Below are 18,740 nucleotides of genomic sequence, written 5' to 3'. Positions count from 1 at the left end.
ACAAAGGGAAAGAGGGAGGCAGAGGCAGAAGGAGAAGTAGACTCCCAGAAGAGCAGGGAGCCCTATCCCAAGGACCTGAGCTGGGGGCAGATGCTTAACCGATTGAGTTAACCCGTCTGAGTTATCTTAACTAGTTTTGCTAATCATGTATATTTTACTCATTCTATCATTTTTCTTTTCTAAGTGCCTAAAAGAAGAGCCATCACATAGCAGCCTACCCAGTTTTCATTATGCTTGTGACATGAACTTCTTCAAACCATTTAAATTTGTTATGTATCGTAGAAGGTATGGATTAAGTTAACTCCTTTTCATACCGTTATCTAATTGTTCCAGGAGCATGTATTAAGGACTGAATTCATTCCCTAATGTTTTGTTGTTATAGGTTTCTATATAGCATATTCTATACGACATGCATTTCTGCACTATTTTATTCTCTCTATTTTATTTCACTGATTAGTATCAATATTTTATTTTTCATTATTAATTGTTTTATTTTTTATTAACATATAACGTATTATTAACCCCATGGGTACAGGTCTGTGAATCGCCAGGACAGTATCAATATTTTAAAGCACCAAACCATATGTTTTATTTTTATTTTTTTATTTTCCTAAACCATATTTTTTAAAAAACTTTTGCTTTTTAATGTATTTTAAAACCTAAAACTGGGCATAATTCTTACTGTTTAAAAACCATGTTTCTTTGGCTTTTGTCTTTTCATCCTATAGAGTTTTCCAAGTTCCATAAACTCTTCTACGGGACACTATGGGACATCAATATTTTATAAAGTTATATATGTAAATTGGGGTGCCTGGGTGGCTCAGTCTGTTAAGCATTTGCCTTTGGCTCAGGTCACCATTCCAGCGTCCCAGGATCAAGCCCCACATCAGGTTCCCTGTTCAGTGAAGAGTCTGCTTCTCCTTCTACCTCTGCCCTTCCTCCTGCCCCTGCTCTCTCTCTCTTTCTCTCTGTCTCTCAAATAAATAAAAAATTTTTTTAAAAGTATATATATTGGGGTGCCTGGGTGGCTCAGTGGGTTAAAGCCTCTGCCTTCATCTCAGGTCATGGTCTCAGGGTCCTGGGATCAAGCCCCGCAACAGGTCTCTGCTCAGCAGGGAGCCTGCTTCCCCCTCTCTCTCTGCCTGCCTCTCTGCCTACTTGTGATCTCTGTCTGTCAAATAAATAAATAAAATCATTTTAAAAAGATTTTAAAAATTAAAAAGATTTAAAAGATTTTTAAAAATAAATTTATAAGTATATATAAATTTAGCTGATGATTTAATTATTAGTCCCTTTAACTATCAGCATTAACAATTAGTATTTTAAGAATACAGTTCTCCATTTATGCATAGCTTCCTTCTTTTTACCAGAATTTAAGATGTTTCTTATTATAAATCTCTGCCCTGACTTAAATTCCTATGTTTTTGATACAACCAGTAAAAAAGGACTTCATCCTATTTCCGGTGCAACCACTAACTAATAAAGAGAGATAGGACTTTTTGGATTTTGTGGGTTCACCTTGTACCCTGCTGTTTGGCTAAACAATTTTGCTACTTCCAGGAATTTTTTTTTATGAAATTCTCCAATTTTCTAGATTAGGAATGGCAGCCTCAACAAAAACTAATCTCTTGGTTTCTCTTTTTAAGAGAAGTGACCTTTCCGCACAGTGTTTCTTAATTTTTTCCAGCGTGACTTGGTTTCAGACACACGCTCTTCAGCAAGTCTTCGTGTCCTGCCCAGCTGCCTGTCCAGTTCTCTAGGGCAGTAGCTGCTTAGTTATCAAAGAGGAGGGGAAAACGCCAGCTTTGCTCAGAACACCACGGAGTTTCTTTTTCCCCTTTCGCTAAACCTCTCCTGCTTTCATCGAAACAGAAGGATTTCGTTTCCAGAAACTTTGCACTTTGACTCTTGTCTCTCTGACTCTGTTTCCCTGTCTAGTTTCCCACTTGGGTCCGATCTCCGGGTTGCTCTGACTCTGAGAGGAGCAGAAATCAGCAAAAACCGAAGGAAGCACATCCATCTGACCCTGACTTGTCCTCACAGCCCAGGGCCTACCTCTGGCTCGGCTGTTTGGATAACCTCCGGGTGGCGGATCCACCCCCACAGCTCAAGTTTGAACTCCAGAACAAATATTTGTCCTGTTTTTGAACAAAGTCTGAGGGCTTTCTTCTTTTTTTCTTCTTTTAAAACACGAACCCTTCTGTTGTTCCTTTGAACCAGGTTCAGCGAGGAGCGGAGTTTTGCCGGGACCCCGCACGGGGAGCTTGGCAAAGCCACTGGGCAAAATGAATCGACTCATGTGCTTTCTCTTCTGCGTCTTTGTTTCTGGAACACAGGGCTTCGAGATCCCCACCAGTGGACTTCCAGAAGTAAGTACTCCCAGAAAACTTGCTGTGGGCCTCTACCCAGGCTCAGTGGATAGCCTGTGGCTATTGCTGTTTGAGGACCTTGTACTGTGGGGAAAGGAAATTTATGGTAAGATTCACCCGAGCAGGGTGAATTACTGCAATATGTATTTACCATTTAAAGCATTAATGGGTTTTGCATGAGAATTCAGTCAAATTCAATGGACTGGCCCGCAGTGCGACATTTCTGGAACACAACTGCCTACTCCTTACCTAAATAATGGGGATAATAGATCAAACCAAGGCGGGGGTGGTTAGGGGAGTTAAATGGCGTATGTAAACTGCCCAGCACAATGCAAGCACTAGAAAGCACTTAATAATTATTAGCTGTGACAAGGACGACACATCGTTATCACTCTTGCACGAGGAGTCTAAGAAAAGTCATTATCAAAGCACCATTGTCTTTCCTACCTACGTGAGCAGTAAGTCCTGTCATCAGGACACTTTCCAGATTGCTGTTAGGGAGGGGAGATGGCAAGTGGGCTGGCAGGGTGCAGGGATTCTTTCCAGGGAGCCCAAGGTTTACACTTAGGGCCCACGGCCATCCCCCACCTAAGGAAAGTCTTGGACGGACCTATTTTGGAAGTCATGCCAAAGCTATTTCGATGCCAGAAAAAGAACGTGTGTTATGGGAACATCCTAGGAAGTGCAGAGACTTTGTAATCCTTGCAGAGTGGCTTACCCACAGAAATGCCAAAGAACAGGATGCATATTTGCAGGAAAGGAAAAAACAAAATCACTCGGTCTGCTTAGACATGATCTTATTTTCCAACACCTTAAGAATCGCCAGAGTGTGTTAGAAATCTCACCGGCAGAATGGGGGATCCAAGCCAAGACACCCAAACGTGTTTGTGCTTTTTCAGTCACTTCTTACTGGTATTCCTTTCCCAGCAGCACTTTTTCTACATTTTTAACTGGAGGAGACCTATGGGCACATTTATCTTGCTCTTGCTGATGCCGAGGTCCATCCAGTAGAGCAGTCTGATCCCTGGGTTACTGTGACCCCGGCCTCTGAGTCCCGTCATCTTCCAGCAAACTAAGAAGTGCATTCCTTCATCCAACAAATTTGAAGAGACTACCTTCCATGCACTCACCTCTGAGACATAGCTAGCAAGTATAAATACATTAAAGAAGTCACTGTGTTTAAAAAAAAAAAAAAAAGGATTTCCCAAAGGTATAGGAAACAAGATAGAAAAACAGAGTGAATGCCCTTATGCCTGTCCCTACCCGCCTCCTTTCCTCTAGATCTTTTTTGTTAATAGAAATTTAAAAACCTACTTTCTTTTTTAAGTTTGCAGAATACGGAGATCTTGTGGAACTGGCCCCAGGCAAGTTTCAGTTTGTGCCAGAGAACCGGAGGCATCAGGTACAACAAGCCTTAGTCTCCAAGGGGGAAATAAAAGAAAGAGATTGTGAAAGAGATCATGAAGGAGGGGAAGGATTAAGATGCTTTCTGCTAGATTTTCTTGGAGCTTCTTCTTCTTCTTTTTTTTTTTTTTTTATCAGAATGGGTCACCTTATTTCCTTAAAGGATGGATGGCTATGTGTTTTCTTCAAATTCTCTGATGGTGGGATGAGTTCACTGTCTTATCAGGAAGGATTTCCTCTTAGGCGGGCATTGCTGCTCTCAGTGGTGGCAGATGCTGCCCACTGAGCCCACATCCTCCCCCCAACACCCCCCCACCCCCGCAGTCACTGCTGCCCTGGGGAGAGGCTCAGAGAGCAGAGAGGCTGGCCAGGTTCCAGGCTGCGTCCTGAAGTCATTCCACAGCAGGGATGCAGCCTCTAATTCTTGGGGGCCAGTTCTCCCGGAGGCCAGGAAGGGTGTGGCTTCTCCCCCCATGGAGCCCACGTGCTGAGAAAGGGGGTGTTTATGGAAGCAACACTAAGCCGACCAATGACTTCTTTTGTTTGGGTGAGAATTTTGAACTTTCTGAAAGTCCTGGTTTCTTGTAGACCAATAATACAAAACCCCAATGGGCAGGCTCTCGTGCCATCTAGTCATAAGAGAGAAAACTTCATCATTGTGAATTACTTTCAAAAAGTTCAAAAGAAGTCAACTGTTGACCTCACGAGGTCACATAAGACTCCTTAAAACCTCAATTCACTCCAAGTCAGGTCAGGCTAGCTAGCCTCGTATCCAGCACCTGACTTACTCTGGTAAAGTCCCACAGACGTTAGATGTTCACCCACTTGTAAACCCAGCTCAGCCTTCCATGCCTAGAGGACAGTCCTTTGCGTGGATAATTCCCTAGCAGAGCAGTGAACGTGCAGGATTTTCCACACGCCTGCCCTGTGCCAGTCCAGGGCCACCCCAAAGAGAAAATGCCTCAAAATCCCTACCCTCATGTAGCCCAATCCAATGGAGGAGACAGACGGGCTTCCCCACTGTCTTGCTTGGAAGGAAGAGCTCAGTTGCCGTGAAAAGTTAATAAGAGAAGCTTCCTTAGTTTGGGGGTGGGTGTAAGAAAGCTTGACGGAGAAAATCCCCCTAAACTGAGATCTGAAGGATGACTCCTGGGGTGAGGGAACAAATGTATTATGGACCTTGGAAATGGCAGGTCCAGAGCCCTGTGGTAGCCTGGGGCATCCCGATTATTATTCAGCTAAATAAGAAAATCAGTCAAACCGAAGAAAGGGGAGATAGGCCACTCAGCATGCGTTCCGTTGAATATTTTCACTTAAAAGTACATGTTCCAGTATTATAATCAAAGAATGGTGTGCTTGCAAAGTGGCTGAGAAATGTATTCAAAGAAACACACCAGTGGGAATATAGTTTTCAAGAATATTTGGCATTTATGTCTCAGCTCCAGTGAATGAATTGTAGCTCAGTGTTGAAGGGGGAAAAAAAATTTTTTTTGACTGAGAGAAAGCAGTTTTTGTCCCCTAGGTAATAAGTAATGCACTTTTGAAAAATGATTGTCTACCTTCCTTTCACAGAGAAGTGTTTCCGGAGAATCTGGAGAAACGATGGTGAGTTTCCTTTGATTTTGTTAAAAATTGATGACCGAATGATTTTCCTGTTACCTATTCTCAGGAGATCAATACGGCTGCCTCTTTGTCTCTAGCCCTGAGAGCATTTACCCGACTTTCGAAACACCCTCTTGCCCAATTCTGTTTGGAAGTGTGGCTGAAATTCAGCATGAAAGAGTGTATGGTATATACTTAGGAGAGATGTCACCAGGAACTGAAAAATGTCCTTTCTCTCTATTCTCTCAAGTTTTGCCGAAAAACCTAGGTTTCACCCAAGCGTACATATTCATTCCAATATAGCTATTTTAATTTAGAATATGACACCCAGAGGATTTGGGGGGAAGGGGTGGACAGGGTGGGAAAGGAGTTTCCGAACATGAAATGGTCCAATTCCCTGAGATGTTCAAAGAAGTCCTCCCTGCATCAAGAAAACACAAAAGGAAGTGCTTTCCTTTGGCTTCCTGCTCTCAATAGACAGAAACCACGAGAAGCACGGATTTAAGGGGTAAAAAGGCCAAGTAACTCAGCCTGGACTTTGGTCTTAGTCTGAGGTGAGCTGGCTGTTACGGGGTTGAAAAGCTGACAGAGTTTTGGGGATGACGCCTAGTACTGAAATAAGCAAATCCTTTTGGAGAAGAAAGCAAGACCCGATGGGTCACCTCTGCCATCGCCCGGAAGGACGTTGGGGTTCTCAGGCGTCCCCTGAAAGATGAGTGCTTCCGGTACGTCGCCTTTCAGCACAGTGATGGCCTGTAGGTGGTTAGGCCAGAGCTGCCTTAAATCAGGACAGAAGGATTCGCAAAGGAGGTCCAGAGAGCTGGACCAGTCACGGCATCGACAAGATACTTTCCCTTCACGTTCCAGTTTTTGCTCACTCCCATCAGTGTGTCCTACTTTGTTCTAATTGGGTGAAGGAGAAGAGAATGGGGAGAAGATGGCACCATAACAGATTAGATGGAAGAAGGCAGGTGCACCTGGGTGGCCCAGTTGGTTCAGTGTCTGCCTTTGGCTCAGGTCATGATCCCGGGGTCCTGGGATCAGCCCCTGCATTGGGCTCCCTGCTCAGCAGGGAGCCTGCTTCTCCCTCTCCCTCTGTGGCTCCCTTGCTTATGCCCTGCCTCTCTCATTCTCTCTATCAAATAAATAAATAAAATTATTTTTTAAAAAAAGATGGAAGAAGGAAGATAGCAATATGGGGACGACATGCGTCTTTCCATCCCGCTGTACCCTTGGCTTTGCCCCCCTCTGGAGATACAGCCAAGGTCCCCTAAAACCCTGCTATCCTTATCCTTTCTTCTGGCTTAGGGTCCTGCTTTTGAAGTTATTTCCTGAACTTTCTCAATCCAATCTTGTGTCTCACAACCATTTTCTACTGGTATTTGCATGTTAGACTCAGAGCTGAAGGGCATCTCAAGCTATTTCAAAACAAAGGCAGGCTTCTGCCTGGGAGGGAGGGTTCCAAGTTAGGAGAATGTTTAATACTATCTGAGTTATATGCTCGCCAGTGCCTGAGAATTATTCATAATAAGATGTAATGCTCTCATAACAAATAGCATGGAGGACATGGGGAGTTAGAGAGGAGAAGGGAGTTGGGGGAAATTAGAAGGGGAGGTGAATCATGAGAGACTATGGACTCTGAAAAACAATCTGAGGGGTTTGAAGTGGCGGGGGGGTGGGAGGTTGGGGTACCAGGTGGTGGGTATTATAGAGGGCACGGCTTGCATGGAGCACTGGGTGTGGTGAAAAAATAATGAATACTGTTATGCTGAAGATAAATAAATTTAATTTAAAAAAAAGATGTAATGCTCTCACCACAAAATATGTGGTAGAATTATGGGTAATTTTGCTCTGAGACCCCTGTGCTTTCTTGCCAATTACAGGAAGAGGTTGATCAAGTGACTCTTTATAGCTATAAAGTGCAGTCCACCATTACTTCTCGTATGGCCAGCACCGTCATCCAGACCAAAGTGGTGAACAACTCCCCAGAGCCTCAGAACGCGGTGTTTGACGTTCAGATTCCCAAAGGAGCCTTCATCTCCAACTTTTCCATGTGAGTAATCCCTATGTAGACTAGAAACTGGGTATGCTCTACTCATAGACCCCAACCCCTCAGAGTTCGAATGTTCCTTAATGGCCAACTGCTCCACTGGTTCTCACTCTCAGAGCTGTGGACCCACTGGAGGTCAAGAGTCGTCGTGGGCTGGGTCCCCATGATTTGTGTCTGTTCAAAATATCAGAATTTGGGAATGATTTGCTTCTGGTGTCTGATAAATTAAAGCAACCAAGCTGTCTCTCCGGTAACAACACTTACTTGCATTTTAATCTGCTTTCTTGTGGGGGATGGAGTGCGAGGGGCGGGGAGAAATACATGAATTTGCGGTGGCTTATGGGAAACCATATATGGAGTGCAGAGCCGTTCCGCGTCACCTGTCATATGCTTCTCTATGGGGAAAAAAAACATGAGAACCACTGATTAAATCCAATCATCTGTCCAGTGATTGAATTCCTCTGTTACACCGAGGACAAGTGCCTTATCCAGGCTTGACTTGAATATCTCCTTAATGATGAACTCACTCCTTTCCAGAGCAATCCACTCAATGATTGACAGGTCTGTTAGAATTATTTCTCATACTTCACTGAAATCTGTTCCGTTTCTACCCAGTGACTCTGGTTCCACTCACAAAATTTTTTTTTCCTAATTCTCTGCAAAATACATCCTGAAGTGTTCGAGGGTGAAATGGTATGCTGTCTGAGATTGGCTTCAGAATAATCAAGAAGGAGAAGGCGGGGTAGAGGGAAAGTGAGACAGGCTGAGTACTCATAATGGTGTGGTTCAGGCATGGCTTCATGGAGGTTTCTTCTATTATTCTATTTTTTTGTCCGAAGATTTCCATAATTAAAAATATTTCTCAGCCACTCCAGTGCTTTTTTTTATTATTATTATTTTTTTTGGTTAAAGATTTATTTATTTATTTGACAGACAGAGATCACAAGTAGGCAGAGAGGCAGGCAGAGAGAGAGAGAGAGGGGAAAGCAGGCTCCCTGCTGAGCAGAGAGCCCGACGTGGGGCTCGATCCCAGGACTCTGGGATCATGACCTGAGCCGAAGGCAGAGGCTTTAACCCACTGAGCTACCCAGGCGCCCCCACTCCAGTGCTTTTTAAAAAGTGAGGCCACTTATCTTGTCCCGCTCGGTGGCTTTATGCATCAAAGCTAAACACCCCATGTTCTTCCAAATATTTGGATGGCTTTCTACCCCCGACCATTTACACAGCCATCCCCAGAGTGTGTTCTGTCTGGCCGTGTCCTGTCCATGTTACCTAGAACAGAGCACAAGGCTCTGCATATAGCCTGGCTATTTTTTTTTTTTTTCACTAAGGCATTCGATTGAGTTACTTCTCATCTGTTTTGGTCTTTCATCCACCAAGGTAACCAGCAATAACTGTGAATAGATTCTAAAAATGTCTTCTTCTGAAAACTACAGAACACATTAACTATATTTTCTAAACAAAACAAAGTAGGTGGGAAAAGGGCATTAGGTGACTTTGAGTTGGTATCCTTTAATTGGCTTAGAAATTTGTTTTTCAAAAAAATTTTAGGCAGTCTGTTCTAAAAAAGAAAATGTAGAAAGAAGAGATTCTATGTAGTGGCATTAGATGACACTATGTCTGAAAAAGTATATTTAGAACTATTATAATGCATTTTAATTTTGAAGCCACATAACCAGAATTTATTCTAGATACTGCTTCTTTCTGTTTTCCTTTATCCTTTTCTTCTTCTCCATCTCATGTCATAGAAGGTTTGAGGTGACAAAAGATAGAATTACAACAGGTATATTTATGTTGGTCTCCCTTAACTCAGGGCTGAATTTATAAGACCCGAGAAGGTAGCCAACTTGATCATCGCAATTTCCTATGAATTGCACAAAATATATCTTCTATTCAAAATGTTTCTTCTGCTTTTTTGCTTATCAAGATTCCAAATATTCTCCCATTGAAGACAATTTCCTTTTATTTCAAAGACTCCTTGGTCTTTGAACCTGAGTATGGGTGATGGGAATAGTACGGACCTAGACATGTGGGGTCTACTTCTAGCTCCATCTCTGACCAACTGTGTGACCTTGAACAAGTCACCTTCTCCTAGCACTGACTTCTCATCGAAAGAGGTGGCCTTCAAGTGAGCCTCACCAGGCATAGCTCTGGCACTTGGGACAGGAAATTAGCCCCCACACTGCAGAACGTCTAGCATTCTTCACATGGTGAGAGATCCTGTCCATTTGAAGGCCATGGGGTCCATTTTACTTCTGAAATTCTGTAATTCGATGGCTCTGACCCATCATTACTTGGAACTCATTAAATGACAGCCACCTAAAATAAGGTAGGTAGAGATGGAGTTGCAAAGGGAAGTCAGAGGTCCCTAAGGGAGATGTTAGAGGAGTAAACCCAAATTTGCAGAGGGATTCCCCAGCACCTCCTTCCGTCTTCCCTCACTCTTTTCCACCCTTGCTGGAGAGTATGAGCCCGCGGGCTATTAGAATCATCTTCTAAAAAACGTGAGCTAGATAACTGGTGATTTATCTGTCACCGCTCCTCGCCATATTTGTCATTCACGAGGTTACCCAAAAAGAACAACGCTTAATCTGAAGGGTAAAACTCTAAAATGAGGAACAATTTTAAACACAAGCAACAGAGCCTGAGGGGAAGCTTGTAGGACAGGTGCCTGTCTCTCAAGTGACACTCTCAGATTGAGGGGCTCCAGACTAGGAGGTGGGCAGATGTCCCCTCTTCTCACTTCTTCTAGGTTCACAGTGATAGTTGCCAGCATTCATTAAACCCACCTGGCTGGGTTGTTTGTTCGTTTGTTGGTTGAAACTACTGCTTGGAAAAATTCAACAACTCAGGGGCCTCCTGTCATTTTTTTAGGACTGTGGACGGCACGACATTCACTAGTTCCATTAAGGAGAAGACCGTGGGTCGCGCGCTCTACGCCCAGGCCAGAGCCAAAGGCAAGACGGCAGGGCTGGTGAGGTAAGGGCTGAGCCAGCGCAGGTCAAAGTCTCAGCCACTAGCTGCTTCCGTGCAATTCCCAATCTCAAATCAGCCTCGTTTGATAATCTGCCATTTCCTCTTTAAAACCAAACACCTCAAGCAATGATCACAGTGAACCTTATAAGTAACGTATTTAAACAGGGGCTTACACTGGAAATACATATTCCGCCTGATGGGATCTTAAATTGCTCCTTCCTGAAGAGAGTCAAAGATGCAAAGAATCTATAGAATGAGCCTTCAATGCAGTGGAGGAAATGGGGGCTGTCCCTGGAATGATCAGTTTGGGTTTGAGCCCCGCCCCCACGCCTAGGTGGCCAAGTTGTCTTGAGCCGGTTACTAGTAATCTCGTAGCCTCATTTGTTATCGTCTGGAAAACGAGCGTGTTGCTATCCATCCTGCAGAGCTGTCGTGTCAGAAATGACACGTGTCAAGGTCCCGGTGTGGAATAGGGATCCGTCCCTGGGAGCTTCTTGCAGACAACACTCAGGTCTCTAAGACGCTCTGGAGGAAAAAGATCAGGCAGGACAGGAGACCCAACTGTTGGTAGAATTAAGGTTCCCTAGAAGTTTCAGTGATCTCGATCGTACCTCCTCTTCATTTTTGTAAACCCCTGAGCAGCCCCGATGGCCCACAAAAGCCTGGGTGCCCTCTGCATGGATGTGGTGTCTTGTCCTCCGTCGTGCACGCGCTGACTCATGCTGGGGGGTTAAACCTCTAGGAGCAGGGCTCTGGATATGGAAAACTTCAAAACCGAAGTAAACGTCCCCCCTGGAGCGAAGGTGCAATTTGAACTTCACTACCAGGAAGTGAAGTGGAGGAGGCTGGGATCCTACGAACACAGGCTCCATCTGCAGCCGGGGCGACTGGCCAGACACTTGGAGGTGAGCCGGGACTCGCAGGGCGCGCAGTGACCCCATCCACTGATGGCTCCCGGCCCCGATTTACACCTGCTGCTGCTCTCCGCTCTTTGTGGCGTCGGGTGCGTGCAAGCCAGCAACACGGTGATGGGTTTGGAGTCCACCAGGACGCTTCCTGCCCGACTCCAGTGCGGGCTCAGCTCCTGATTTCCTAGCTTTGCTGCCACAACTGATTACAGCCTGGGTGGCTTAAGACAATGGAAATTCATTTTCTCACAGTTTTGGAGGACCAAAGTCTGAAATCCAGGTGTTATCAAATCTTGGAAAAATATTTTATTCCAACTCCCAAAGCTAGTTTCTTGCAGAAACGCCAACAAATATGGCAAGTGACTCAAGGCCTCCATGGACTGGTCCCAACCAGTCAATGAACCAGCTATGGGACCTTGGGTACACATCCCCAAAGCATAGTGTTTTACCAGATTTGGGGGCCATGTCTGCATCAAATTGAGCTCAGGACTGCTAATAGCTTCTGTGACACTAGGGAAAAGGTCCTCTTTCCATTTTTATGCTCTTAAGGAGAGACTGAACTTTGTCCTGAGTAGCCTACTTGTTTGTAGGTAGAACCTTATGGAAGAATGAATACAGTGTACCCAGTTTGCTGCAACTCCCTGGCTTTTCTCCCTTTCCCCCAGGAGCTACTCAATCAACTACCCAAAATGCCTGGGTCAGACTGTCCTGGGATATCTAATCTACCTGATTCTCTGTAGATTTAGTTCTTACCAAGATGGAGAAACTGGAGCTAATGGGAATCTTGGGGGCAAATTAAGCTCACATCTTATTCTGGAATTTGTAATAACCAAGAAAGAAAGTGTTAGCTCTGCTTAAACAAATGTCCATGATTTTATGAAAGCAGATTGAAAAAAAAAAATGGAAGGACACCTGGGTGGCTCAGTTGGTTAAACATCCGATTCTTGATCTCAGCTCAGGACTTGAACTCAGAGTCGTGAGTTCAAGCCCTGTACTGGACTCCATGCTGGACATGGAGCCTACTTTAAAAAAATAAAAATCAGAGAAAAATTTGATGTGATTCCAAAGCCAGGGACTTCCAAAGGAGAGAGAACTCATCAGTGTTATAAATGATCCTAAATGAGGAAGAGGTAGTAAGGAAACCAGTGTGCACAGGGCTCCATCTGATGGCCCCACATTTAAGTGGGTGTGTGCCAAAGCTGGGAAATCTCATGAAAAAACAAGTAAGATATTGTGGCCTGGAACTAGAGGATAGTGTGGCAAAGTCAACTGAAAAGACAGAGCATAAGCTATTGAAAGTCAGGAAGCAGGGTAGAAAGTATGAGGAGCTTGGGCCCTGGGTTTGAAGCCTGGCTCAGCCACTTCCAAGCCAGGTTACTCTGAGTCTGTTTCTTCATCCATAAAATAAGCAATAGCAAATAAAACAGATAACAAGAGCATCAGTAAGAGTTAATTGAGTTTGTACATGTGAAGTGCTTATCAGAGAACTTCGAGTCCATAGAGAGAAACGAAAGTCATGACTATGGTTTGTCCAAGATTCACCCAAAGGGATTTATTTCCTCCTGCTTGGCCCTGTTCAAAGCACATAGACAGAAAAGGAAGGAAAAGGCCCTGGTCCTTGGTGGACAGACCCAGAGACTAAGAGTAGAATCATTTCCCAGTGGCTTTCCTTCTTTTGTTTCCTTTGACAGCATGAATGTTCTTATAAACAACAATGATAGAATAAGATAAAGATGGCAAATGAAACCCAGAGGAATGAAGCAAGAGAAGAGGAGCCCTGGGTTGCCCAAGGGGTCTTCAACCCCTGTGGATAGATGAATGAGATCCCAGGGCACTTAAGGAAGGTGCCGAGGTGATCAGGGAACCGTGTAGGGTCACCTCTGGGAAAGCCTGGAGATGAGAACAGAGGATGTAGTCATGGTACTTTGTGCTCACAAAAAGCCTTGAAAGATATCTTGAAGCTTTGAGTAATTTTCTCTCCCATCTCTAGGTAGACGTGTGGGTTATTGAACCTCAGGGAATAAAATTTCTCCATGTTCCTGACACGTTTGATGGCCATTTTGATGGTGTTCCAGTCATATCTAAAGGACGCCAGAAGGTATCGTAAGTGTTGCGTGTTGCTAGGACTCTTCAGTGGTCACTAGCTCGGGGGCTTTTTGCTTGTCCTGGGCTCCGGGGAACAAAAAAAGCAGTCAGGTGGTGAACTATGTGAAGGAACAGAGATCCTTGAGAAAAATCTATCGTTTCCTTGCATTTGGACCAGTGACTGTCCCTTTTGGGTCCCCATTCCCCTCAAGTCATGTGCTTGACTGTTGTTAAAAGACAGTTTCCACATAACATGTGGCGGATTTTCATTAGTCCCAGCAAGAGATGTTCAGCTTAATTCTCTTTGCTTCCTGAACAATGATAATCAGCAGCAGAAGGGTCAAACTCCTCTAGGAGCCCTTTCACAAATTCTTGCGCTGGTTGCCATCTCTCTCATGGGGGAAGGGAGAAGTTCTTTGAGTGTCTTAAGAAGTTCTCCGATCTGGGCAGCAGCACCCCTTCACATGCCCGGCCATTGTCCCTTGCATTGGGAATGGGACTTCTGGTGTTGCCTGGGTGTGGGCTGGCCATCAAGCCACGGGCAAGACTTCTCCACCTGTGTGCACAGGAAGGTGTCAGCCCTCCGTCTCGGGAGGGAGAGTGCGGAGACTGGGCTCTGATGTCCCTGTTCTTTCCAGGCACATGTGTCCTTCAAGCCGTCTGTGGCACAGCAAAGAAAATGCGCCAGCTGCCCTGAGACTGCGGTGGACGGAGAGCTGGTGGTGATGTATGACGTAAACAGAGAAGAGAAAGCCGGGGAACTCGAGGTGGGGGACAACAGTCTTGAGGAGAATCACCATGCTGAGGCCAAACAAAGGGTTCTTGTGGAACACACTCCCTGGCTTTGGGGTGGCTCCGAGCTGCCGAGGTGGTTACAGAGAAGGGACTAAAATCCTACTTCCCTAAGTGTTACTAAGCCTCAACCTTCCATGTCAAGAAAACCAAATGGAGCGTCATTGAGAGTTTCATGTCCTTGTCCCAGAAGGGTACTTCGAGGCCTTATATGAAGTACAGTAAGAACATCACAAAATGGGAGTTTGGGGTAAACTATGTAGGCCCTTTGCTGTTAAATTGTCAAAGAAAGTAGAGAAGCTATGGGCCTGGGTGGACGGAACAAGCAAGAGAAAGATCTGGGCTGGTGGCAAATTCCAGGTCCAGTGTTCACTGTGAGATTTCTTGTTTCTTTCCCCCTCTTGTCGTGTCTTAGGTGTATGTCTGTGTTTCCCTTGTGCTGAGGTAAGAGCCCTTAGAGGGTATCCGAAAGCCCGTGCTTCTGTCCAGGACAGGGGGGTAGAGAAGTGTCCACAGCTACACATTCACCGGCAGCAGAAGGGTCAAAGATATTGTGGCCTGGAACTAGAGGTGACCAAAGGACAGTGGAAAGAGAATGAGGGGAGCCAGGCATTAGAGTGTAGAGCAGAAGCAAAGACGGCGATCCCGAATCTAGCCAGAGTGGCCCTATAATAGCTTTGAGAACTATCTAAACTTTCTAGAGGGCTGATAAAGGTCCTTCGTGATCTGTCATGCTGACTCTCCACTCTAATTCCTTGAATTCTTGAATTCTGTAGCCCTTGTTGCCCTGAACCACTTACAGCATGCCTAGTGTGCCATATTTTCTCACCCTGGTCTGGAACCCCCACTCCTACCTGCACCCGCCAACTCTGCCCCAGGCCCACACTGGCAGACCAACTCCAAACTCACGCTCAAGCCCAGTGTACATTCCATTTCTGTGGGAAGGAGTCCCCCATCCGAGCCAGATACACGTGCACTGGGCCTTCTCAGCGTCCCTTTGTTTTTGTGATCACGGCATGTAACACCCTGCTGCGGTCTCTTTACTCATCTGGATCCTGGGTGGGCCTGTGAGCCCTGTGAGGGCAGAAACTCTGCCTGATTGGCTGTTGGCTAGCAGGGTGCCTGGAAGGCAGGCTCTCCATGGAGACTGGGTGGATGGAGGGGAGCAAAGAGAAATGCCCTGGGGAGTACAACTACCCAGAAGGCTTGGCTTCCTAGGAGAGGGGTCGGAGAGAGCAGGAAGGATGCGAGATGTAGATGGACACTGAGCTTCCCTTTAGGACCAGCGTGCCTCCTGCTCCCTGCGGCTCGTCTTTTCTCTCCTAGCCCCTGGAGCCCCATCTTCCTGCATGCTAAACCGTGTGTTCTGTTTTCCAGGTATTTAATGGATATTTTGTCCACTTCTTTGCTCCGGAAAACCTGGACCCAATTCCCAAAAACATCCTCTTTGTCATTGATGTCAGTGGCTCTATGTGGGGAATAAAAATGAAACAAGTAAGTACCTTCTTGTTGGTTGGTAGGGGTGCTCAGGGCTCCCCACTATCTTTGATCGCCTCCGAACATGGCAGACATTCAGCATGCCTTTCCCCCAGGCCTCATCGCGGTCAGCTCAAGCTGACTCACCACCCTGAAAAATGCCATCTCCCTTCCTTCTCCCTGGGATCACTCTTCTGCTTCATAGTCTTATTCTTCCATCTGTTTTACTTTATCCCCTTGCACTGTGCATGAGCTACTTTGAAATCTCTTCCGATTACACCACAATTCTTGAGGGTGGCCATCCCATCTCTTGTCTTCCCAGGTTGGAGTTCAATAGAGGCTAATCCAGGATTAAATGGAGGTGCCTTTCTACAGAACAAATGAGGACATTTCTTATTTTTTTTAAGATGTTTTTTATTTATTTGACAGAGACAGATCACAAGTAGGCAGAGAGGCAGGCAGAGAGAGAGAGGAGGAAGCAGGCTCCCTGCTGAGCAGAGAGCCCGATGAGGGACTCGATCCCAGGACCCTGGGATCATGACCTGAGCTGAAGGCAGCGGCTTAACCCACTGAGCCAACCAGGCGCCCAGGACATTTCTTATTTTATCCATCAACCCATCCATCCAACCAATTTGAACAATGAACTAACCAATCATCCATCTATCCATCCATTCATTCATTGACTAATCATTTCTGACCACCCAAGTGTTCATCATGTTCTAGGATCTAAAAGGAGGACAAGACATTAAACTACAATGCCAGGTTCCCCAACAGTGGCACTGCTGACATTTGGGACTAAATGATTCTTTGTTGTAGGGACTGATCTGTGTGTGGTGGGATGTTCAGCAGCATTCCCGGCTTTGACCTACTGGCTGCCTCTAGCACACACCCCGTTAGTCATGACAATCAAAAATGCCTTCAGATGTTACCAGATGTCCCCTGGGGGTAGAGTTGCCCTCCCTTGAGAATCTCTGCTCTAATACAGCCATGTACTCACTCTTTCCTTCCTTCTTTGGTGCATGTAACAAATATATATTAAGCGCCCACTGTGCGTCAGGCACACGGCTCATCAGTTAAAAAAAAAATTGACCAAAAGCATTTAAAAAACCCATCCTTCCCCAAAGGAAGCTTATAGAGCTTACATTCTATGAGAAGATGGGGACAGAGAATAAACAATAAACATAATAAGTCATTTAAAAGTATCTTTGGGGTGCCTGAATGGCTTGGTCAGTTAAGCATCCAACTCTTGGTTTTAGCTCAGGTCATGATCTCAGGGTTGGGAGATGGAGTCCCACGTCCAGCTCCCCGCTTAGCACAGAGTCTACTTGTCCCTCTGCCTCTGCTCCTTTCCGTGCTCTCTCTCTCTAAAATAAATAAATAAACTCTTTACAAAAAATAAAAAATGAAGGTATCTTCAATTGTGGTATTACAAGAAATGTTTTCAGGGTTTTTTGTGGGTTTGTTTTTAGAAGAGCGTATTAGGAATCAGGAATGCCAGCTGCAGGGAGGGAGGGAATTAAGATTTTAGATAGGTTTGCTGTCTAAGTAGGTGCTTCTGTTGAGAAGGGCTTGAGGAACGAACCCCTTAGAAGGTGTGGGGGAAGGCATGCAGCTCTCCGGGGCAGACCTCTGTAGCAGCAGGGACAGCCAGGACAATAGCTCTGAGTCAGAGTGTGCCAGGCATGTTCCAGGAGCAGAGAGCAGCCCAGCAGGGAGGGAAAAGGAAGGGACCAGATGGATAACGTGAAGCCTCTTGGGGCACTATGAGAACCTTGGCTCTAACTTGGAGAGAAATGGAGAGCTGCTGGGTGGTTTGGGGGAAGGAATGACATGATCTGACAGTCTACAAATCCCATCTCCGGCCGCTGTGTTGAGAAGAGCCTGGCATGCAGGTGAGGGTGGAAACAGGGAGGTCAGGAAAGCAGCTCTTGCAGTACTCCAGGCAGGGGACAATGGCGGCATGGACCAGAGGGGCAGTAGTGGGTGTAGCAAGAAGTGACAGGATTCTGGACTCTAACTGGAAGATCAAATAAACAGCATTTCCTAAAGCTGTGAGATGGGAGAAGAAAATAAGACCCCAGTATGCTCCGAGCTCTCAGCCTGAGCAGTCGGAAGGAGGGGTGAAGGTTGCCATCAATGAGTTGGAAAAGATGGGCAGAATGAGACTTCATGGGGGATATCGGGGACTCGGTCTTAGACATGTGAAGTTTGAGATGCCTATCTCACCGAGGTCAGTGAGGCCATTGACTATGCAAGTCTGGTATTCCAAAGTGAGATATCGAGATGTACGATTAGGACCCACCAGTTTGTGGAAGGTATTTACAGCGATGAGACTACTAAGAACACCAAGGAGCAAGTGTAGTCAGAGAAGAAGACCATGACTGAACCCTAGGATATTGAGTGAGAATCCAGGGAGGAGAGGAGGAACCAGCAAAGAAAGAAGAGTGAGAAAAGGTAACTAGTTGAGAGGGAGAGAAAACCCAAGAGAGTCTGAGATTCTGGAAGATACTGAGGAAGATTTTTTAAGGGGGAGGTGTGACCTGTTGGTTCAGATACTGTTCACAGAATGAGTCTGATAAGAAGAGAGAATAGTCCATTGGATTTGACAACATTAAAGGCACTGTGACCTCAACAAGAGCAATTTTAAGAAGTCCTGATGGATGGTGAAAACTTGAACAGAACAGATGTGAAAGAGAATAGGAAGAGATTTGCAGATAGTATGTTTGGGCCAATCCTTCAATGAATTCTATTTCAGAGGAAGACTGAGAGATGGATGTGAGTAAAAATGAGGTTTTTATTTCTTATTTATTCATTTATTTATTTTTAAAAATTTTTTCTTTTTATTTATTTGTCAGAGAGAGAGAGAGCACCAGCAGGGGAAGTGGCAGACAGAGGGAGGGGGAGAAGCAGGCTCTCTGCTGAGCAGAAAGCCTGACTTGGGACTCAGTTCCCAGACCCTGGGATCATGTCCTAAGCTGAAGGCAGACTCTTAATGGACTGAGGCACCCAGGCACTGCACGAGTGAGATTTTTAAAGGGGTGAGAAATAACAGCATGTTTTTATATTTATAGAAATGCA

The 18,740-nt window shown here is 45.4% G+C and overlaps 1 protein-coding gene across 1 annotated transcript in view; it reads left to right on the top strand.

The window, feature by feature from the left end:
• Window positions 1-2,198: 2,198 nt before the first annotated feature.
• ITIH2 (inter-alpha-trypsin inhibitor heavy chain 2) overlaps window positions 2,199-18,740 on the top strand; it is a 36,928-nt gene continuing 20,386 nt past the window's right edge. The window contains exons 1-9 of the mRNA XM_044226820.1: window positions 2,199-2,369; window positions 3,697-3,771; window positions 5,346-5,378; window positions 7,259-7,428; window positions 10,300-10,404; window positions 11,144-11,306; window positions 13,300-13,407; window positions 14,033-14,161; window positions 15,564-15,680. Of these exons, the coding sequence (XP_044082755.1) occupies window positions 2,286-2,369; window positions 3,697-3,771; window positions 5,346-5,378; window positions 7,259-7,428; window positions 10,300-10,404; window positions 11,144-11,306; window positions 13,300-13,407; window positions 14,033-14,161; window positions 15,564-15,680 (984 nt within the window). The 5' untranslated portion in view covers window positions 2,199-2,285. The remainder of the gene's footprint in view (window positions 2,370-3,696; window positions 3,772-5,345; window positions 5,379-7,258; window positions 7,429-10,299; window positions 10,405-11,143; window positions 11,307-13,299; window positions 13,408-14,032; window positions 14,162-15,563; window positions 15,681-18,740) is intronic.

Source organism: Neovison vison, chromosome 12, assembly GCF_020171115.1.
Source record: "Neovison vison isolate M4711 chromosome 12, ASM_NN_V1, whole genome shotgun sequence".
Taxonomy (NCBI): domain Eukaryota; kingdom Metazoa; phylum Chordata; class Mammalia; order Carnivora; family Mustelidae; genus Neogale; species Neogale vison.
The sequence above is the reverse complement of the archived record's forward strand: the minus strand, read 5'-3'. Positions and strand labels throughout refer to the sequence as shown.